This window comes from Oreochromis niloticus, linkage group LG13 (genome assembly GCF_001858045.2).
Source record: "Oreochromis niloticus isolate F11D_XX linkage group LG13, O_niloticus_UMD_NMBU, whole genome shotgun sequence".
In the NCBI taxonomy this organism is placed as follows: Eukaryota; Metazoa; Chordata; class Actinopteri; order Cichliformes; family Cichlidae; genus Oreochromis; species Oreochromis niloticus.
In genome coordinates this window covers 19,066,476-19,088,572 of record NC_031978.2, presented here as the reverse complement: position 1 = coordinate 19,088,572, position 22,097 = coordinate 19,066,476, and the positions used below count along the sequence as shown (strand labels likewise).

The following is a 22,097-nucleotide window of genomic DNA, read 5'->3' as shown; positions in this document are numbered from 1 at the left end:
ATCTAATGTGCTACATGTATTAAAAACCAAAGTTAAATCTCAAGAGGATTAAATGAAATATTTATTGATTTAAAAAAAACAAAACTGACACATGTGTACCATTTGATACAGGTCCGTTGGTTTCTGGGTTACATTCTGACTGTATTTGCTTGGCTGTTTTGTCTCCCAAGCACATGAGAGGGTCCCCCAAACACAGGAATTTTCTGAGGAGGGAAAGGTTAAATAGACAATATTGTAAGTTCAGTACAAAAAAGAAATACTTCGAATATAAACTCCGGTTAATGTGCATAACTGACCTGAAGTCTGAAGGAGTGATGGACTGGGAAGTGAGCTTCTCCAAAATGCGTGTAACAGGTAGATGTAGTGGGTGGTCAGGAGTGAGCAACATGCTCTGACAGTGGGCCAGGAGGATGGAGACCAGCCCACCCTCGCACATAATCTGACGGTTTCGCTCAGATTTGACCATTGCCTGGATGTGGTGTGCCAGTGAGAGTTGGACTTCCATTGAGAGCTGTGAAAGAGGAAAATAAATTTCTCTAATGCCGGTGCCTCTTTGAGGATTAAAAAGTATGGCACATTAGAGACTGTAAAATGTCAGGTATAGAAAGGTACCTGTGGGTCCTCGTGAGTAAAAACTGATGGAAGGAGAGTCATAATAACTCTGATTGCTCCTGGGTGAAGAATAACAGGATCACAACTGTACCTACTATAAACCAGGCAACATAAAAATAAAAAAAGAGATTAAAAAAAAAAGAAAAAAAAAGGTCAATACTTGACATCACAGACAATTAGTACATTTATGTGTACAATTTAGATGTGAAGGCATAAATTTATATTAAGAAAAACCCTCCAAAATGAAATATCCACCTGTACTGAGACTCCGTGCAAACTGAGGGACTCCTGTGTACTGTGTTTCTGGAACTTCCTTGTTTGTCCTCCATGGACTGTGAGCCTGATCCCAAGTGGGCAAGAGGAGATCCTGAATAAACTCCTTCATGTGCTGCTGTTCCATTTGATTTCCTTTTATCGTCATCACATCCATCCTCTCGCTCTGGTCCCAAATTTAACTTCTGAGGAGAGTATGTCCCTGTGGCAAACTGGTCGAGAAAGGAGAGCAGCCTTATACATGTCCGAAGAGTGAGAGGCAGATTGGGCTGTGGTGTGATGGAGGGAGAGGCAGAAGCTACAGGGGATTCTGCCAAATCAATAAACTGGTAGAAGCTCTTTCCAGGAGCCTGGTTTTCTTCTGCAGTCCGGGGACAGGAGCACTTTTCACCAACCCACTTCTCTCTCCCAGAGCCTTCAGCATGGAAGCAGCCCAGCTGAAGTAGAGCCTCTGCCAGTTTTTCATAAAAGCCACCAGTCTCAAAATGATGTGCATTTACAGTGTGAAGATGCACAACCACAGACAAAATGTGCAATGTGAGGAGGAGGTGGTCAACTAGTGGTTGACGCCCCAGTGACTTCCACACTTCTCCCTGCGGAGGGTCAGATAGGGCTCCTTCCATGTCCGTCACCAGAGACAACAGTCCAGTGAAGCCTCCTGCCCTCCTGAAGGCATCCCAACTGTTGGGGCTTTCCAAGACCTTCAACACAGACTGAAATACCAAAGACAGAACTGAGACCATTTGGACAGTCTGCATGTACACTAAAACACATTTTAGCTTAATAATAGATTTACACAGTGGATTCTGATAGAGCATTGACAGATAAAGCAATGTAATAGACACTAAGCCTAAAATCTTGGCTTTTAAAAGATCTCCCCATTCAATTAAAACAGTGTCATGAAAAATAGATGAAACATATAGATAAATCATAAATCATTTCTGGTAACTAGTTTTTGGAAGTGAACAAAATCACATTAGCCTTTATCAAATTTAGAGAACTAATCCATCAGGTAGGTAATGTGTGAGACAGAACGCAGGGGGAAATGTGATTAACTGAAACTGGAGTAATCACAATGGCTCTCAACACTTGCCAGCCCAGGTCGCACCCAATCTGATTGCCACCTGCTATAACCATGTTAGCACAAAGAACAGACACACACATACACACATACCCACACATCCAGAGAAAATCGTGCATGTGTGCACAAACAAGCACATGTGCACGCGCTCACACACAGAGTACACATAATATCAGCAAGTAAGTGGTCTTCTTGCTGCCATCTATAAAAATGGACACATACAGTAGGTGTGTAACTTGGTTAAGCCTAATCAGATCTGTCCCATTCACTGATCTGATAGAGGTGGTAATCTTCTGAGTGCCACAGCACAAGGCTGCAGGTCTAATCAAATCGGTCTAGAGTTAACAGCTAAACGCATTTTAGCAAATCAATCTGCATTTGTCCATAATGGAATCAGAGTCCCACATGCTAAGAAAATAAATTCACAAGCTTATTATGTTTTAAGTGTATTACTATTTGTTATGATGTAATATAGAGGCTACATGCACAGTTCAACTTAGATCACTGGATGCGTGTGTGTGAGGGTGTCTCTGATGGAGGGTCCATGTAAAGTACCTGCAAAAGGTCTTGCTTTAATCCAAGTTCCTGCTGTGTGGAGGAGCAGAGAGCTCCGATGGCTATACTCATGAATTCCTCTGGGTTAATCTCAGCTAGCTGCTCCAAAATGCTCAAAGTGGACTCTCGATACTGATCCACATCCAAGAAGATCTTAATATAGGGAATCATACCAAGGTCTCGCACTGAAACTGGAATACATGTGCAAAAAATTTAGTAAAAACAGTGTGCAGCTTCAAGACAAATGAAAAAAATAAATAAGTATTATGGCTGGTACACAAGTGACTGGATATGGAAAGAATGACTGCATGTACCTGTGTTTTTGATTGAACGCAAAGTAAGGGCTGACACAACTTGAAGCATGCAAGTAGTGAGCAGTTTCTCGCCGTCCTCGACACATGGCAGCTGCTGAGAATCTAAAGAGAAGGTGTAAACCGCAGGGCACAAAGTCAGGATGAAAGATGCACTTTTCAGGTTACATTCGCCTGCTAGACCGAAGAGACATGCCCAAATACAAAGAAGCATACGAGTTTCATTTCACAATGACACACTTTGTATTCGTAAGTACTCTTTCATGGCCAAGTGTTCTGTTCATTCCCAAGTTTTCTGTAACGGCAGGCGTTATGTCACACAAGCACCCTTTGTCTGCACTTAGTACTTGTACAACTAATTACAAGTTGAGAAAACTGAAACAATTATTTATACCCGTTTTAGGGCAAGAGACCACTCCAGCCTTCCTCAGGATTTTAGCTCTCCTGCGGAGTTCTCCAAGCAGCAGCTCCAGCAGACCCAAGTCAGTTAGCGCCTCGGATAGCATTGCACTGTGCATAGTCATCCTTCAAAACAGAGATTTTATTTAAAGAAATTAAAATAGCAGTGCACATCATTTTAAGACATTTAAAGACAGACATTTAAATGATCTGAATAACCCGACTATTTTGGTTTAAAGACAATTGTTTTTTGGCTGCATTCTTTTTGAAAGTAATTTCCCTAATAAGACCAAAAATAACTTAGCAAGCAGGAACATACTGAAAAGATAAATATTTTAACAACTTGCACTGCTTACTTGTGAAAACTCTTAAGAGCCACCACTCCAAATTCTATCCCTGCCACCGCACCGGCCAGAGTCCCAGCCCAGCTCTGCTTCAACACATTCAACAGTGCACGCAAGGTCTCATGGGGGATGTAGTTCAACTTAAATATCACCTGTTTAAAATAAAAAATAAATAAAAGATAGTTAATCAGGCCCTGTACGCTTGTTGCATTGATGACAAAGGATGCATGTGTATTTTACTGTCAATATCAGAAATCATACCATCTCTACAAGGGAAAAGAATAGTTTCTGGACGGGAGCTGGTTTACGCCACACACAAGTAGCCAGCTGGGCCACTGACTGAACAGTCCACTCCAAAAGGAAGAAATTGGCTGGGTCTCTCTCCCATATTGTCTGTAAGGTTCGAAGAAGCTGGCAGGCCAGCAGAGAATCCTGAGAATGCATCAAGGAGGCCTGCAGCAAGTGGAAGGCACGAAGGTTCTTCACCGCTAAACCTGGAGACACGAGTATGGAAACTAAAATGTGTCCAAAGACTAGAACACCTTTAAAAATAAGATTTTTGCTTTCAGATCTGATCAGACTTGAGAAAATATGTTCTATATGAATGGGTAGGGAATGCACTCTTGTACTACTTTATGACACAGAGTAATGTAAAACAATATCAGCTTGAGGTCAATTTAGCTAAAAGATGTTTTGAATTTAAAACTTGAATTATCCAATTTTGTTCTGGCATGGTCACAATGTGAATGTCAAAGGAAAACAAAGACATAAACAACAGAGTACATGTTCAATCTCACAAACCTATTGAGTTATACAAGCAAAGATTTGATAGTGTCACATGCATAGGTGCAAAAGAAAAGTAGCATGATCTACCTTGATAGAGTTTGTTTACTGTACTGTCAAAATATTAAGAGGAGGCTTTAGATTTAGGTGCCAAAACACACTTATGTTTATCATGAATAAATAAAAGGCTGGTTAGTAATAGGATTCATTTTCTCGATTAAACAAAATTGCATCAAAACCAAATAAGGTCAGCATAAAACAGTCCCTGGTCCCTCTGCTGGAAACAGATCTACTCCTTGATGTGATAGATGGGTGTTGAGTGTGTGTCTGTGTGTATGCTGGGATGATATGTACGTGTTTGTTATGGACACTCTATTTATGAGTGTTGATAGAGGTGTGTGTGCATCCATGATAGATGACTGGTTGCTTTAGGCCAGTGGTGAATGGATGTGGGGCATCCTAACAGAGTTAGAGGGGAAGCCTCCACTTCATCATCCCAGACATAATCACCTCAGCTTCCTGTTAACCCGAGGGGCGTTGTGCGCTGCAGTGGGGGTAGCTGTATGGGGAGTCAGGATGTGTGGGAAATCATAGGAAGTGGGTAGTGTAGTTTGGGTGGGTTATATAAAGGCAAAAGTGCAAAGGAGGGATGACCTGTGTGGTTCTTCTGGGAGGGAAATCTGATTCTGTCTTTGCTGAGCCATGCAACTGATATTAATTAGATGGTTTGGAATATGAAGCATCTCTTCCAAATACAGAGTTTATCCTCAAGGTACAATCAGCTCTTAAGTGATAATTAGGGACAGGTGTCCTGAGAATAACAACAGAGAGCTTATTATGAAGGCTTGGCCTACCTTTAGTGAGTGGAGGGTCAAATTTAAAGCCTGAAGGTTGGGGGTTGGTGACACAAAGAGCCACTTTCAGCTCAGTTTTTCCAAGAAGAGTGAAAGACCCAATGAGAGCCAGTAACTCCTCCACAGGCTGAAACTGCTCTAAGGACACGCCCTCCTCACAGCTAATGATTTTATAACAAGAGGAGACAACAAAGACAAGAAATGATAAGTAGAAATAAATATTTAAAGATAAGCTCTTTACTAAAGATAAATAAAGCTTCCTCTGTGCTGGCCAATCAAATTGATTTTATATGAAACATTTCATTACTTGAAGTGGTTGTATCCTAATAAATTCCACTTAACTTTAACTAATGTGCATCTCCTTGCTTAAAAAGACCAACAGAACAACAATACAATTCTTTTAACATATTTTATTGTCTTTAGATAAGTATGTCTGCTTTATATGTTTTTAATTGGGTATCATTAACTTCAGCTTCTGTTTCATTGTTTTTTGTGTCAGCGACCTTTTTCTCACCGTTTCAGGATATTCTCGAGGGCCTTGTAACCATTGTTTGTGTCAAACTCGATGAAGAGGGCTGGACTGAGGTGATAGGTGTCTCTAATGAAGCTAAACACAGCCACAGCCACCTCAGCTAGCAGTGATCCTGAGACATCACCAGTGATGTGCAAGAGGTTCTGGATGCAGATGCGAACACAGTTCTTGCCTAATGAGAAAAGTACATTGTTCTTGGTTAGCGAATTGACAACAACATCCATTTCCATAAAAATTTACAGTTCAAACAAACAGTTTTCTAACCACACGTCTTTATAGCAGAATAATGACTTAATAAAATCTTTTTCTTATTGCAAAGTTCAGCAAAGTTCCACAAACTGCAGTAGAATGTTAATTCCACAGCAAAGCGGTGCAGAGTCAATTGAGCAAAATACCACATGGAAAAGTGTTGATAGCATCTTGGTATCCAAAATAAATCTGAGTAAACCCATGTGCACTGGAACATTCGAATGAATTATTTGTGCTTATTAAGGCTTCATGTGACTTTCAGTACAACTCTGTTGAGATGTTTGATCATGTTTCTTGCTATAATTAATTCATTAGTGCACAAATCACTTCCCACTCATGCTCCTATGCATCCTGTTTTGACACAATATTTAAGAGTGTAATGAGGCCTATTACAAGTAAGAAGCAAATCAATTAAATGACTAAACTCGCTACAAAAATACTAATTACTGCAAATATTTTTGTTGTATCTTACCTAGTAAGCTGGGGACAGTGTTGCTTGTTGCTACGGCAGAGACTGCTTTGAGGATGCGGGAGGCTTGATACCTCCAGGTGGCACTGGTCTGATCCCATAATGATGTGAGACCAATAATAAGACACTGCAGTTCCTGAGTCTCTACCAGTATCTCCACATTGACTGGCAGCCTACACAGCTGAAGAATAACCTAAAAGAGAAAGAAGAGAGAAGTATGGTTAGTCAAAAACTGGGGAAAGAAGAAAATTTGAGTTTTCACAACAAAAAACCAAAACTCACAGAAATAAAAATAACCCATTGCCCTAAAGGGAGAAGTCAGTTGTTACTAACCTGTGTTAATGTTTCCTGAAAGGTTTCTTCTATTTTGATGTTCTCCTTTTTAGATGGAAGGCACACTAGAAGGTACAGACATTTCATCAAAGCAGCAGGGAGTTCTTGATTTATACATGACAGTATATCCTGAAAACAAACACATAATTAATTCACCTGTTCAACTAAAATATGGAGTAGTAACCCGACTGAAACTTAACTATGCTTTAAAACTGTTAACGACTCACTGAGCTGTCAGCTGTAAGCAGCAAGAGAGACTTTAACAGCAGCCATCCTAAACTTTCTTCCATTTCATGATTTGTGTCATTATCTGGCCTCTTGAAGAACTGCACCACCTCTTCACGGGCCTCCTCTGAGAGATTTAAAACAAACAAATTAAAAAGATTTATTGTGACAATCTGAAGGCAATAATGCAACTCAAAAACAGTTAAATACGGCGGTTTTGCTCAATTTAGTTCTTTACCATGTGCTAAGTTGGCATAATCATAAATCCAAATTAAAAAAAAATATCTGTTTGTTAAAGTTAGAAGTGTTTCAGTAAAGTATAACTAAATAGAATTTATTTAATACACAACAGTTTCTAGTAAATCAATTTAAAATGAAATGAAGGTTAAACTTGAGAAGCTGTAAATCACTAATAAGCTAATACAGGGACCATGCTGGCCTTTTTCTAAATTAAATCACGTGTCAAAAAGAAGAAGTATTTACTTCCTCAAATAACTTTCTCTTTCTTATCTAAAGAAATATACAGTTTCATAAACAACAGGCAACAGTTGGAACAGGGAGTAAGACAGGAGAGAGACAGAGAAACAGCAATATAAAACCAGAGAAGTGGTAGCCTCTTTCTGTGTTTTCATAATTTGTTTAGAACAGTCTGCATTACACTGTATTGCATGCTTTTGATTTTTAATATCCATTCCATTTACCAAGTGGCCAAAATAACTGACTGAAAAAATAGCAACACCCAGAAATAGCAGAAGTAGGTGGAGGAAAGTCCCAAAGTCTTAATTTACTGTGCTATATTTACTGTAATAAGCAGTACCTGCAGGTCTATCGGCCAGTCTCTTGTGGACAATGCTGACGACAGTGTCAGCGGTGAGAGCTGCAAGCCCCTTGAGGTCCAAACCTTCAAATCGGCCACCATCTTCACAGGCCTGGAATCGAAGAGGATAGAAACCATCACATGTATTTTGACTTTTGTTGCCATGATGCCAGGTCTCTCTTGGAAATTAGATTTTTAATCTCAGTGAGATTTTTTTACCCGGATAAATAAAGGACTAATAAAAAAAAAGAAGAAGATGCAGATCCTGATTTTTATAAATGTAGCCATGTACTAAGTTACATGTTGTTCACTCCATTTCCCCATCTCTATACAACAAAATACAGTCCCAATACCTCTACAAAAACCTTTAAATAAAAACTGAGAACAGAAATATTGATTTGGATTTGATGTACTGTCAACATGTTTGATGTAACCAATTTAATTAGTAAGAGTTCTCTCTCCAAATAACTTTGAAACTGAGTGTAAGAGTAAGTTAAAATGCAACTGATTTTTGCCTCTCAGTAGCAAATCTCGACAGCAAAGTACTTGAGATTAAGTTAAGTAAAATATTACATTTAGATCTCTGTTTTATACTATAAATAATGAAAGGTAATGCACACTATACAGTCTTCAGTTCCATGAGAATACAGTGGCTTGCAAAAGTATTCGGCCCCCTTGAACTGTTCCACATTTTGTCACATTACAGCCACAAACATGAATCAATTTTACTGGAATTCCACATGAAAGACCAATACAAAGTGGTGTACACGTGAGAAGTGGAACGAAAATCATACATGATTCCAAACATTTTTTACAAATAAATAACTGCAAAGTGGGGTGTGCATAATTATTCAGCCCCCTGAGTCAATACTTTGTAGAACCACCTTTTGCTGCAATTACAGCTGCCAGTCTTTTAGGGTATGTCTCTACCAGCTTTGCACATCTAGAGACTGAAATTCTTGCCCATTCTTCTTTGCAAAACAGCTCCAGCTCAGTCAGATTACATGGACAGCGTTTGTGAACAGCAGTTTTCAGATCTTGCCACAGATTCTCGATTGGATTTAGACACCAGACAGGTCAGGGATAAAGTTATTGAGAAATTTAAAGCAGGCTTAGGCTACAAAAAGATTTCCCAAGCCTTGAGCATCCCACGGAGCACTATTCAAGCGATCATTCAGAAATGGAAGGAGTATGGCACAACTGTAAACCTACCAAGACAAAGCCGTCCACCTAAACTCACAGGCCGAACAAGGAGAGCGCTGATCAGAAATGCAGCCAAGAGGCCCATGGTGACTCTGGACGAGCTGCAGAGATCTACAGCTCAGGTGGGGGAATCTGTCCATAGGACAACTATTAGTCGTGCACTGCACAAAGTTGGCCTTTATGGAAGAGTGGCAAGAAGAAAGCCATTGTTAACAGAAAACCATAAGAAGTCCCGTTTGCATTTTGCCACAAGCCATGTGGGGGACACAGCAAACATGTGGAAGAAGGTGCTCTGGTCAGATGAGGCCAAAATGGAACTTTTTGGCCAAAATGCAAAACGCTATGTGTGGCGGAAAACTAACACTGCACATCACTCTGAACACACCATCCCCACTGTCAAATATGGTGGTGGCAGCATCATGCTCTGGGGGTGCTTCTCTTCAGCAGGGACAGGGAAGCTGGTCAGAGTTGATGGGAAGATGGATGGAGCCAAATACAGGGCAATCTTGGAAGAAAACCTCTTGGAGTCTGCAAAAGACTTGAGACTGGGGCGGAGGTCCACCTTCCAGCAGGACAACGACCCTAAACACAAAGCCAGGGCAACAATGGAATGGTTTAAAACAAAACATATCCATGTGTTAGAATGGCCCAGTCAAAGTCCAGATCTAAATCCAATCGAGAATCTGTGGTAAGATCTGAAAACTGCTGTTCACAAACGCTGTCCATCTAATCTGACTGAGCTGGAGCTGTTTTGCAAAGAAGAATGGGCAAGGATTTCAGTCTCTAGATGTGCAAAGCTGGTAGAGACATACCCTAAAAGACTGGCAGCTGTAATTGCAGCAAAAGGTGGTTCTACAAAGTATTGACTCAGGGGGCTGAATAATTATGCACACCCCACTTTGCAGTTATTTATCTGTAAAAAATGTTTGGAATCATGTATGATTTTCGTTCCACTTCTCACGTGTACACCACTTTGTATTGGTCTTTCACGTGGAATTCCAATAAAATTGATTCATGTTTGTGGCTGTAATGTGACAAAATGTGGAAAAGTTCAAGGGGGCCAAATACTTTTGCAAGCCACTGTATATCAGATTTTATTCACTTTGCTAAAGATGGACTTATGAGGTTATGGGGTTTTCACATACAACCACACACAGCCATCAGGTTGCGTGTGGTTGCATGGAGACTAATTATGCCTGCATTTATAAGAACACAATAGTGAAACATAGCGCATGCACGAGTTAAAAAAAGTAAGGGTTCCTCATAACTGGGATGCATCGAGAGAGAAAAGAAGAAAAACCTCTTTCACCAGTTAATCAAAGTAAGGCATAAAGCCACCAATTTAAAGTAGTTTTTGGTTTTTTTTACTGTCTAAAGATACAGAAACAACATACACAATAGTTCGGGAACCACTCAGTGATAAGATCACCTAAGGTTGAAACATCTGACTGTCATCTAATGTTGCTTTAAGTCTTCATTCCTGTGGTTTGAAGCATTTCCAGATGCCACACTGTCTCCAGCAATCTACTTACCCATTTCAAAGTTGATTATAAATTTGAACTTAGGCCCCACTGCAAACTGAAATGACATAATCTAATAAAGGCTTTCAAGAAGAAAATTTGTTCTGTGTTATACAATATTCAGAAATACATAACATGCTTGGTAGACTACTGAGGTGCAAGACATAATTCTGAAAACAATAAACAGAAGAACAATGCGTGGTGGTAAGTATGCACTTATTTGCTTATAGTGGTCTATACCTGTATGTATAGAGGCAGGACTTTCCGCAGATGGTCCTTTCTTTGCTCCAGAGTAACAGCTCTGTGGTCAGGGCTACAGGCTGTTTGAATTCCCAGCTCCTGCAGATGTTCTTTGAGCACTTGTGTGAGTTGAGGGTTGCTACAAGAGCCCTCCACTTTCTCTGACTTCAACTCCACAGAGACTGTTAACTCTCCTGAAGCACTCAGCTCTCCAGTTTCCTTATTGATCCTCTCCCCTCTAAAGGTTTGCTCCTGGAGGGGGTAAGGAAAAAAAAATATGACTGTTCCATCTTTAGATACCGCAAGGTTATATAATCTTCACAATATTATCTAATCACATTTTCTTCACTTGTGTCACCAAATTTAATTTGTCCCAAGCTAAACCTTCTGCCCTCCTCCCCTGGTCACACTGTCTCAATTGAGAAATAGGCAGAAGGACAAACCACTGGCAGTCATGTGCCATTCTCATTTACTGATAACCATCCTTATGAAGGGTCTGCATTTTACAAAGGATGTCCAACTTTCAGTACTTTGAGAGCTACTGTGTGACACGTTTCACACGCACCATTGCTTTGTCAAAAAAATAAGACTGATCTTTTGCTAAGAATAGGCCGGTAGTGCAGTGTTGAATGACCAGCAGCAGTTATTGCTCGTGTGAAAACGACACAATAAGCACTCGTAAGGTCAATTCAAGACAACTGCACTTCCAAAATCAAAAGCATGTTATCCTATTAACAGAACAACATTGTTGGGAGTAAGTGACTCTGAACAAGCCCTTTATTTAAATACTGCGAGGCAATGTGTTTCACTTCTGCTTAACAGGATATCAGGAGGTGAGGAGTTTTACTGCTAAACATTCATGCCATTGTACTGCATGGCAATCGTAGCCAGAGTTCTGTTTCCATATTATAGTCGCTCTATTTCGACCTTTTTCCATTTTGAATCATGTACTCATAACGAACAATGGTGTAAGAATCAGAGGGCTTAACTGATAGCCAACAAATTTAGTTACAGCTGTAAGTAAAGTAAAAGGCAGCTCATATTTCCTACAAAATTCATTAACACTTAGATGCAACAGATCATTTTTTACCTGAGTTTGTGTAAGAGCCATCTGGGGTTTTCCTGGCACTATGGTGATGTTGTCATCTGTGCTGTGTTATTCCAACTACTTGAGTGGTCTGTTTCTGTTCCATGTCAGGAGGAATGAACAAGAAGAAACCTGCTAAGACATGACTGGTGCACACTCTGCAGCCCCCTTTGTGAAACTACCCGCCCCTTACTAATCTCCACCAAGTAGACTGAACTTTGAGCAACTCAAATCAGCTGGTGCGAATCATGTGCTTTCCTACTTCCTTAGAGAAGCAGAAGTGAAATAACAGTTGTTTAGCTGGTTAGAGGAGGCCCTCCCACTACAGCTCGAAGAAACGTCCCTTTTCTTTTTATAGACCAGTCTTGTAAGGTTGTTGTGATATTTAATCACATTGGCATGGCCCATGACTCACCAAAAAAAAGCCACAAACCTGGCTTTTAGTCACGAATTGGCGTGAAGGAATTGACTTGCTGGTGAAACAATTGGAAACAAAGTGCTTGTTTGTTTGTTTGCTGGTAATAAGTAGAATGGCTGGACTGCTTGTGTTTAGGTCAACTAAGGAAGGACTTTTCAAAACCAACCTATGAGAAGAGCAACCCATGCAAGTTGATAGTTGATGTATTTATATGCTTACGTAGTATTTCAAATACAGAAACTAGCCTTTAGCAACTTTGCTGAACACACCACAATTCGTGAATGTGAATTAAAGCCAATAAACACAGCAGAAACTCTACAAACAGAAGTGTGCGGCATTTGTGAAGTGTTTAGCTAAATGACTAAACGGCGCCATCTTGTGAGTATTGACGATACAGAAACGTGTCAACAGCTGTTGGGAGTAAAAAAAAGGCTCATAATTACACAGACTTTCAAGCTTGATAAGTTAGTGAACCGATGTTTTTCAGTAAAGAGAGCAGAGACGCTGATGTAGCAAAGAAAATGGCTTAGCAATGTCCTTCCGCATCGCTTAGTATTAGTACTGAGATTAAGTATTACAAGTGAAAATGCCAGCACTTAAAGGGGGTTCCAGAATTAGAGAATGCAAATGAAAGCGTAAAGATAACAGTGTGGCGATGGAAATTACATGCACTTGCCGTTTTCACACATATGAGTCAGCTCCCCAATCAAAGCCTCTCTTTTGTAGGGTCAAGCCGTCATATAGTGACCACTATCAAAACGAGAAGTGTTAACCAACCTTTGTAAGCTGACGGCATGTGCAACTGACGACGAGCTTCCGAGGTTAAAAAGCTGGACTCTTATTTTAGCCTCCGACTCCAACATGCTCACCTCCTATAGCAGGGTAAACCATGCTATTCTTACATAGTCTTACACGACTAAATGCAAAGGGCAAATAATAAAAAAGGCATGCTCTCTTTTCCTTCAGTATATGCATATATGCCTTACACTTCCATTAAATGTGGTGTTTCTTTTACACTATTCTGTTAAGTTCCCCGAGCCACTTTCAGTTTACTAGAAGTGGGCGGGGCCATCCAAATAAGGATAATATCGATACCAATACTGGCATTGGATCAATATGTTGTTTCTATCCTCTAAGTCAGGTAATCTGGCATACAGGGCATTTTCCCAATAGGCCGCTGCACTTTTGGGCCGATTGGCCGGCCTGAAGGGCCACCGTGCAGTGGATACAAGCACTTACAGGAGCCCATTCCCTCCTCTACCTTTACTGCGCACTCATGCAGCTTGTAGAAAAAGTTCAGTGTGGAAGAAGTGGGTAAAAGGTGGAGCTGGAAAGGTGAGATAAAACAATGAAAAGAAAAATAAATGCAGCACAATGTGTCGTATTAACCAACATGTTAACTATCAGGGCTGCTGCACCATGAACAGTAGTACCAGCAACAACCAGGCCTCACAGTCACAGGAGGCTGATTCTGATGCACCATCTGTGGAGAAGTGAGGAAGAGATGGAGGAAGACTAAATTAACACAAGAAAATAGGTGAAGGGAGATAATTAGGAAGGGACGTATTAAAAGAGTCAGGAAAAATGAATGGCTACTTAATCGTGAAATAGGAAATCTGGTGATTTATTTTCAAAATCACGACATTCTGCTTTCCCCCACATAAGCTGTCATTATGGTTTTAAAGTATTGGTACTGGTATCAGTAATACTAGCCCTGTATTTACTTGGTATCGCAGCACAGCAGCACTACTGCTTACTTTGGAGGCGTTACGGTATTTATAGCGACCACGTGCTTTGGGCAAAGCGCGTCCACGTGACACCTTGCAACCAATGCGGTGTCCAGGGCGTGGATTGCCTCAATCAGTTTGACACAATGTAAGATCTCGGTTGCTTTGTAGCGATACATGAGATCCCTTCTCACTTTACCTTATGATGTTGTAGCGCCGCTTCCCAGGAGTTGATTTTGCTTCCTTTGCAGTTTCTGTCGGTGGTAACAGTAGAAGGTGGCCTCCGTGTACCCATCATAATGCATCCGATGCCCGTGTCTTCCGTCAGCGGTGGAGACATATTTGATTGTATACAGAGAGGAAATATTGAAGAGTGTATACACTTCGTTCAGAGTAACCGATCCATACTCAAGCAAAAAGGTAAGCTAGGAAGCAATACAGTGCAAACTTAAGATCTGGCTTTTTGTAAAGGTCATTATTCAACCTTATCGCGACGGGATTTCTTGATTTCCTCATTTTATTGCGAGAAAACTGCTGAAAACATTGTTTAGAAAGAGAACGCTTATACCCACTTTATACTCTTTGTCATCCCTGGCTTTAGAACTTTGGAATAATGTGCAAATGTGCCACCGGGAACTAACTATAGTTTTACCGGATGTTATTGTATATTTGATCATTCTCTGGTCTCTCTTGGTTTGATTTTGCCACAATGCCAAAAAGAAACCTAACTCTGCTGCAGCTCCTCTGTGAGATGGTCTGGCACAGATCCTGAGATGGAGAGATGGACAGATCCTGTGACAACACAGCACAAAGTCACATTGTGCTGAGGGACTCCAACCCCCAAACTTGAGAGGGCTTTCAGCGTCAACAGGCTGACAGTCCATGCATCTGTGCCAGTCTCATATTGTTAGTCAAAGAGTCAGGGTTGAAGGTCAGTGTCATCAAGCTTAACTGTGTTTGTCATCATTCAGGTTGGGGTGGCTTTACCCCACTCCACTGTGCTGCTCTGCATGGTAACCGAGCCTTGGTCGACCTTTTCCTTAGTGCAGGAGCTGATCCTAACCTGACATGTGATGCAGGACAGACAGCTTTTCATTTTGCCTGCAGGTGAGCAGCAGCTGCATATTTAGTTAAAGCCTGGATTTTCAAGGTGAGAGCGTGATTTGAGCTTGTGCACTTTGTACAACTATCAGGCAAGGGAACATCTACATCATACATCAAATGATGCAGTACGGGGCCGATTTACGTCTCATAGACCTACAGGGAAAAACATCACTGCACCATGCGGTCACTGGGGGGAGCATGTAAGTGGATGAAACATCGTACCACAAACTTAGTCATTTTTGCCATGTGCTACTACGCAGTTATATATACAGTGCTGTGCAAAAGCCCTGAACCACCTCTCATTTCTTTATATTTTGCTATAAGAATGGGAAATAGGTGCAGTGATCTATTGAAACGTGTATAAACATAAATAGAAATAGCAATACAGTATATAAGCTTGACATAGAGGATGTACAGTTCTAAAAAGTTTCAAAGTCAGTAAGATCTCCTTTATTCTTCAACACAGCCTGAACTCTCTTAGACAAGCTTTCTTGTGATTTCTTTAAGAATCCTTCAGGAATTGTTCTTCAGGCTTCTTGAAGGACATTCAAAGCTCTTCCTTAGATCTTGTCTGCCTTTACTCCTATTTTCTGTCAAAATAATTCCACACCGCTTTAATAAGAAGGTCCGGGCTTTGGTGAACCCAATCCACTGATAGTCTTTTACTATATGTGTTTCTATCCAGGTATGCTTTTAATACACTGGCAGTGTGTTTGGGATCATTGTCATAATGAAAAAAGAAGCTGTTGACAGTCAGTTACTGTCCAGATGGTATTGCATGGTGGATCAAAATCCTACCATACCTATCTGCATTCATGTTTTTTACAAGATTCCCAGCACCACTGGCTGAAATGCAGCCCCAAACCATGAAAGAGCCTCTGCCATGTTTTACAGATGGCTATAGACACTCACTGTATGTATACTGATTTAAACATAAATAGATAGAACCCAAATTTCCAAATTTGCATTGATCACTCCAAAAAAAAACCTGTTGGACTGATTTTTAGTCCAGGTCAGCATTAAGGGGATTAACAGACAGAACATTCCTGTATGTCCTGGACAGAAAATGAGTGAAAAAGCAGCCAAAATTCAATGAAAACTACAAAAAACCTCCAGAAAGCCTGGAGAACTATTGCTCAAGACATTTATAAAAATGATAAAGTCTGGCTTCTTGGAAGGAAAGTATAAAGAAATGTGGGGTGACTTTTGCAAAGTACTGTATTATGCATGCACTAACTGTTAGTTGTTTTTCCCAGCATTGCAGTGCACTATTTGTGGGAGACAGGAATGTTTAGGTTCACAGACACAGACATGTACCAGGTGACTCCCCTTCACCTGGCTGCATCCACAGGAAACACAGAAGTTATTCGGTATTTGCTCAAGGACCAGGTATGATACAGTTTTCACCGTCTGCCTCTTTCACCCTCTTTAGTTGTGCAACGGTATTATTACACAGTAATACACAAGATAATGCCCAATCTAAAAGTTTTAATAAAAATGTTGAGTCAAATATATATTATTTAAAAGCTGCCGGGATGATGAAAATTATGATACAAAAATGTACTGTGACTTTACGCTTTAGTCACCTTTTGATCTTTGTGCTACTTTAACCCAAACATTTAGAGTATGGATTATTCATAGTGTAAATATGAGTGTGACCGGTTGTCTCTCACTCTGTGTGTTGCATGTAACACACAGAGTATATATTTGCATGGTGAATGCATGGTTTCAACTTGCATTTTGGGGATGGAGCATTGAAGTTTAGTCACTGACTGTTTTCCTGAGCCTGAGCAGTGATTTCCACCAATGCCTGTACCTGTTTTAATGCATCTGAAAATAATAGGCATTCTGATGATGTTTTTATCTTTTTGTTGTTGTTGTTGTTGTTGTTTTTTACTTATCCACTTTTAAACTGTTTAAAATGTAAATTAAGGCTTAAATTATGTCAATTTTCTGGGATTTGCAAATATGTTTCAGAGGTGTGCTGTGGATGCAGTTGACCAGCAGGGTGCGACAGCGCTTCACGTCGCAGCAGAGAGGGGTGGAGTGGAAGTGTGCTGGATACTGCTGCAGAGAACAGGGTGCGGGATGCTCCATCAGAAGAATCATAGCGGCCTCACACCACTGGATCTCAGCAAACAGGGCAAAACATTTAGGTGAATCTGCTGCTTCCAGAAATATGTGACACCCCCGCCCCCCCATAAAACTAGAAGGACGCTGCATTTGATTCTAGCATCCTTTGGTACCTATGAAATATCCAGTATGTTTGCTTTTCCTGATTCAATCTTTCTCTTGGGATTATGATGCTGATTATTACTCTGCTGTATTTTTTCTCTAGACATCAGCAACTCACCAAACTACTGAGTCGGTACATTAATGAGCCAATACACCACAGGCCCAGAGAGTCTCATGGTACATATGGCTCTGTATATGAACTCTATTCATTCATTTTACAATAAAAACACAAAGATAATAATTGCAAACCAGTTCATGTTACAGCTCTGAAATGGGGCATTTTTAGATGTTTTATGCTGAATGTGATCATATAAACAGGTAAAAGGGTGTTTTGTGTTTTTCTTTCTTAACAGTTTTATACTACTGGACACTGTTTTTTCCATCGCTGAGTGGAGCTGCCATCCTGCTGATTGCAGCCATGTTGGGAGGCTATGGGGGTTTAATCTGTGGTTTGCTCTTCCCATGGCTTGCCAGAAGCATTTTCACGCAGTACCACCGCATGACCACATACCAAAGGTTTGGCAAAAATTGTAGTGCATGTAAATAATCATCCTTTACTGCTATTATATCACATAGCATATGTCTTCTTTCTAGGTTACCTAACCCGATCTACTTGGGAACCCTCATTGCTGGTTTGATCCATTCTCTGCTCTGCTTCTATGGAAAAATGATGCCTAATATCCTTTAAAAAAGCTAGCATATATTAGGTCTTTTGCTCATACATATTCTTGATAATTCAGCTTTTCACACACCTACGTTAGCTGAGCTGTGAGTCTTGGAGGAGTTCAGCACAATTGTTCAACTGGATGCATAGATTAACACATCAGAATCATACACTATTTATGACAAAATAGAATGCCACTGTATGATGAAGTGACTACATTTTATATTCAAATAGTCACATATGGAGATGTGTAGGATAGAGGGGACCTTTGTTTAACCTAATCTTGGAGAGAGTGAGGACAAGAGTGAGCAAGGCATCGTTGAGGTGTGTGGTAGGAGTGACAGATGGGTTGAAGATGGGGGTGGGATTACATCAGGGATCAGCTTTGAGCCCCTTCTCCTTTGCACTGGTGATGAACAGGTTGACAGATAAGGTCAGGCAGCAGTCTCCGTGGACGATGATGTTTGCAGACGATATTGTGATTGTGAGTCTGGAGTTTGAAGAGCTGTGGATGTGCTCTGGAAGTCATTAGAAGCAAGACTAGAATACATGTGTGAATGAGAGGGAGGCAAGTGTAACAGTGAAACTGCGAGGAGTAGAGGTAGTGAAAGTTTAAATACCTGGGGGTCAACCATCCAAAGCGTTGGGTGTAATCAAAGTGAACAGGGTTATTTGTGACAGATGGAGTCATAAGGAAGCTTTACAAGATGGTAGTGAGACCTGCTGTGATGTATTATCTGTGGATGGTGGCGCTGACAAAAATACAAGTGGGGGAGATGAAGATGCTAAGAGTTTGGTGGGAGTGATCAGGAGGGACAGGATTAGAAATGAGTATGAGCAGTTTGGAGACAAAGTTAGAGATACAAGGCTGAGATGGAGGGATAGTGGATACACTGGGTGAAGGATGCTAAATATGGACAGCGAGGGAGACCATGGGAGAGATTCACAGATGTAATGAAGAAGGACATGCAGAGGGTTGAAGGAAAAGAGGATAGGGATATGGTGAGATGGAGGCAGGTGTGGCGAAGAAGTCAAAACTCAACTTCACTGCAACATTATAATCACTTAAAAAAAAATGGTGTAACTCAGTAAAGGGAAAAGATGAGAATTTAACCATATTTACCATTTTGAATTGGTTACACTAATCTTTGGTTACTGACTGTTACATTTTTCACATTTTCATATATATACATTTTACAATTTTATATGAAATCCAGCAAATATTGATGTAAACTGCAACTAGTTTATTTGGTATTCTACCGAGTCGGTTTAAATGTATGTAAAATGTGCTATTAAAATGTTTATCCTTAATGTTGTGAATGTGTGTGGCCAACCAGTACTTTAACCCAGGTGTCGATGGTCCACTTTTCCATACTCCTTGGGTTATTCTGTAAGGTTCTGACTCAAGACCCTGGGACACTAGACAGAACAGAATCAGATCCTCGGTTCTCTTGTATCGCTGATCTGGTTGAGAAGAACCAGAGCCCACAAAGGTTCTGTCCATACTGTGAGGTGAGACATTCGTATGGGCATGTTGGTAACTTGTGTTACATGCCACACCTAATATTGTATGTAGTTATTTTTCTAATTATCACTCTTTCTGTTTAGATCTAGAAATTTATACATAGCCTTTCTGCTAATTGTAACTCCCCTCACATTACAAAAAGGTCTTCACACACGTGTGTTTAAGACCACAGATATCAGAACTGCCAGGTAATATATGCAGGGATTAAAGAGGGATTTGGTAGGTGGGGGAACCCTAAGACCTGGTGTTGCAGTGAGGTGAGAGGAAAAGAATCACTTGGTAATAAGTCACATAATGACTTGATTTGTGAGATCTGATACATTTTTCTTTGTCTACAGGCTGTGACATGTACTGAATCTCGAGTATTCACTGTTTCCTGTGGATTTAGCAAAAAGAAAAAATTGAACAAGATATATTAGCACATAGATTCCAGATTCAGACAGCCTAAAGCTAGTATAAAAGGTAGAATTCAGTAAGCGAATCTAATCAAACTTCATCACCATCTACTCTGGATGTCTCCTTACAACACCATAAATTGATGTAAACTTCACCACAGTACTGAAGCTATCTAGTTTAGAAAGACTAAACTGACTAGTAGTCGTATTAGTATACGTCAGTTTTGTTGCCTATTTTTGTCTGCTCCCTTATTAACAAATATCACCACAGCAGGTAGATCCACATGTTTGATTTCTATGCCAGATGCTCTTCCTGATGGAATCAAAAATGGCTTTGTGTCTCCTCCCGGGATCAAGCCGCTGATGTTTTGCTTGTTAGGCAAATCTGTAACCGCAGCTCTATTGAGCCACTCAGTAACACATCACGTATAGAGCCAATATCTGATTAAAAACTGTAAAATGAAATAGGACTTTATATGCAAGAATTAAATTTCCAGATTATAAAATGTAACTCACTGAATCAAAGTTCTTACTTGGAAATTAATCTGTCATCTTCTTTCTCATCCTTCTTCCGTACAGCTTGTGTCACACATATGAAAAATGTAAATTAGTTGAACATTACCTAGCAGACAATTATTTTTGAGTGGCCTTATGTGGGTCATTAGAAAGAATACAGGTTTAAAGCCCTGACAACTTTTTTTGGTAAAGTCTATACATAAAGCTGCATTACTTCTTTCTGATATTTTGATGACCTTCTCCTGTCTTCATCACAGCTCTTTCAGCCTGACTACACTAAACACTGCAAGCTGTGCGAAGTGTGCATCAAAGACTACGACCATCACTGCCTTTTCCTCAACCGGTGCATTGGCCGAGGTAACCACCGCCTGTTCCTGGTCTTCATCCTCTCCATGGTGGCTGCCCACCTTCTTCTTGTTGCCACAGGAATAAGTTACCTGTACAGCAAGATGCCTGGAGGCAGCCACAGTTTCTCATTGTGGCTCACATTGTTAGGAGAGGATTTCTGGGTTGTTGTCATGATGATCATGAATGGACTGACACTCCTCTGGGAGGTGTGGCTTCTGACTGAGCAGTTTGATGCCGTCGCCACTGGAACGACCACCTACTTTAAACAATGCGAAAGCGCAGCACGACAGCGGTCACTAGCACAGCGCTGGGTGATAGTGCTGTCATTTCTGATGGAGGGTCGGAGACGGGTGGGCAGCAGACAAGCCAGAGAGGACAAAACTGCCATAGACATTTAAAACTGTCACTCTGACCTTTGTGCAGCTTATTTGAAAACATTTCCAGTATTGCTCAAGTACAAATACTCACTCTTAGTTCCTCTGTGTAAGGTTGTTTGTAATAATGTCCTTTTTAGATTCAGTAACTTTAATGCCATATCTTCTACTTGATTTTAGTATATCTAATATATTTTGATATTAAATAGGCTATTGAGTAGATTTGCCAGGACAATAGTTCACAAAGTGACTTGCAGGGTATCTACCACAAATGTAGACATTCGCCTAGTTTTTAGAGACCTCACTGAGCACTCATACTTTAAGAAACAGTGTTTTTATTTTCTCGTTGTTTTGTATCGTTTGTGTAAAGTACTCAATATTTCTAATACTGTGTTTTAGCAGCGAGCATCTGTGTTTATACTCGTTTTTGTATCCCAGTAATCATTTTTAAAAGTCATTCTTTATTGTTGCTCTAAATAAACGTTTGTTACGGTGTACTGTAAAACATACAACTGATCAAAGTTTACTGTGTTTTCATAAAATTAGCAAGTCCAGTGATTAGCTGGAGGTAATGGTTAACAACAGACGACCCAAAAGACTTTGTTCCCAACCTAATGTCGTTACCTCTCTAACCTGCTCCGAGTCATTTGTGCCATGACACTTCCTCTGCTCTCGTTAATGGGATATGCTTTTTTCATGCCTTCAATTACACACACTCATTTCCTATGTGTCCCTCAGGACTGTATTTCTAGATTATAGATGATATTCCACACACCCCAGAGGCTGGTGTGTCTGGTCTGTGTGAGTGGCCATGTTGTGTGACATAATTCAGTGTCTGCTATACTGCTGCTTGTACATATGGAGTGATCAAGTTGATCACATAAAGGCTTTTTAAACTTCTGTA

General features: G+C 40.4%; 2 protein-coding genes across 5 annotated transcripts in view; one reads left to right on the top strand and one right to left on the bottom strand.

Annotated features, from left to right (window-relative positions):
• Positions 1-13,347, bottom strand: part of wdfy4 (WDFY family member 4) — a 40,526-nt gene extending 27,179 nt beyond the window's left edge. Inside the window, exons 1-18 of one of the 2 annotated variants that reach the window (XM_025897691.1) lie at positions 13,083-13,347; positions 11,891-11,984; positions 10,801-11,052; positions 7,838-7,949; positions 7,023-7,147; positions 6,796-6,924; positions 6,466-6,655; positions 5,727-5,916; positions 5,213-5,373; positions 3,837-4,069; positions 3,588-3,727; positions 3,227-3,357; positions 2,836-2,937; positions 2,522-2,712; positions 868-1,598; positions 613-706; positions 297-511; positions 100-203 (exon numbers count right to left, since the gene is read on the bottom strand). In XM_025897691.1, the coding sequence (XP_025753476.1) occupies positions 100-203; positions 297-511; positions 613-706; positions 868-1,598; positions 2,522-2,712; positions 2,836-2,937; positions 3,227-3,357; positions 3,588-3,727; positions 3,837-4,069; positions 5,213-5,373; positions 5,727-5,916; positions 6,466-6,655; positions 6,796-6,924; positions 7,023-7,147; positions 7,838-7,949; positions 10,801-11,052; positions 11,891-11,911 (3,121 nt within the window). In that variant the 5' untranslated portion in view covers positions 11,912-11,984; positions 13,083-13,347. Of the gene's footprint in view, positions 1-99; positions 204-296; positions 512-612; positions 707-867; positions 1,599-2,521; positions 2,713-2,835; positions 2,938-3,226; positions 3,358-3,587; positions 3,728-3,836; positions 4,070-5,212; positions 5,374-5,726; positions 5,917-6,465; positions 6,656-6,795; positions 6,925-7,022; positions 7,148-7,837; positions 7,950-10,800; positions 11,053-11,890; positions 12,062-13,082 lie in introns of those variants that run through there. The other variant, XM_013269045.3, reaches the window with a different exon arrangement.
• Positions 12,262-22,093, top strand: si:ch211-223a10.1 (putative ZDHHC-type palmitoyltransferase 6). Of its 3 annotated transcripts, none has more exons than XM_005474128.3 (11): positions 12,262-12,683; positions 14,284-14,452; positions 15,004-15,139; positions 15,226-15,336; positions 16,393-16,525; positions 17,114-17,292; positions 17,475-17,548; positions 17,725-17,887; positions 17,966-18,048; positions 19,357-19,547; positions 20,729-22,093. In XM_005474128.3, exons 1-11 carry the CDS (start codon positions 12,663-12,665, stop codon positions 21,215-21,217), a joined length of 1,749 nt encoding a protein of 582 aa, XP_005474185.1. In that variant the 5' UTR covers positions 12,262-12,662; the 3' UTR covers positions 21,218-22,093. The 3 variants fall into 3 exon arrangements, with proteins under 3 accessions (XP_005474185.1, XP_005474186.1, XP_005474187.1); XM_005474129.4 differs by lacking the exon at positions 12,262-12,683 and adding an exon at positions 13,447-13,640; XM_005474130.3 differs by lacking the exon at positions 12,262-12,683 and adding an exon at positions 14,052-14,180.
• The last annotated feature ends 4 nt before the right edge of the window (positions 22,094-22,097 follow it).

What these genes read in the sequence shown, in the direction of transcription:
- si:ch211-223a10.1 (XM_005474128.3), top strand. Translation starts at nt 12,663, where the DNA reads ATGACTAAACGGCGCCATCTT. An exon ending in TGACTAAACGGCGCCATCTT is followed by an intron (nt 12,684 to 14,283) that starts GTGAGTATTGAC and finishes CTTCCTTTGCAG; the next exon opens with TTTCTGTCGGTGGTAACAGT. An exon ending in ATCCATACTCAAGCAAAAAG is followed by an intron (nt 14,453 to 15,003) that starts GTAAGCTAGGAA and finishes GTCATCATTCAG; the next exon opens with GTTGGGGTGGCTTTACCCCA.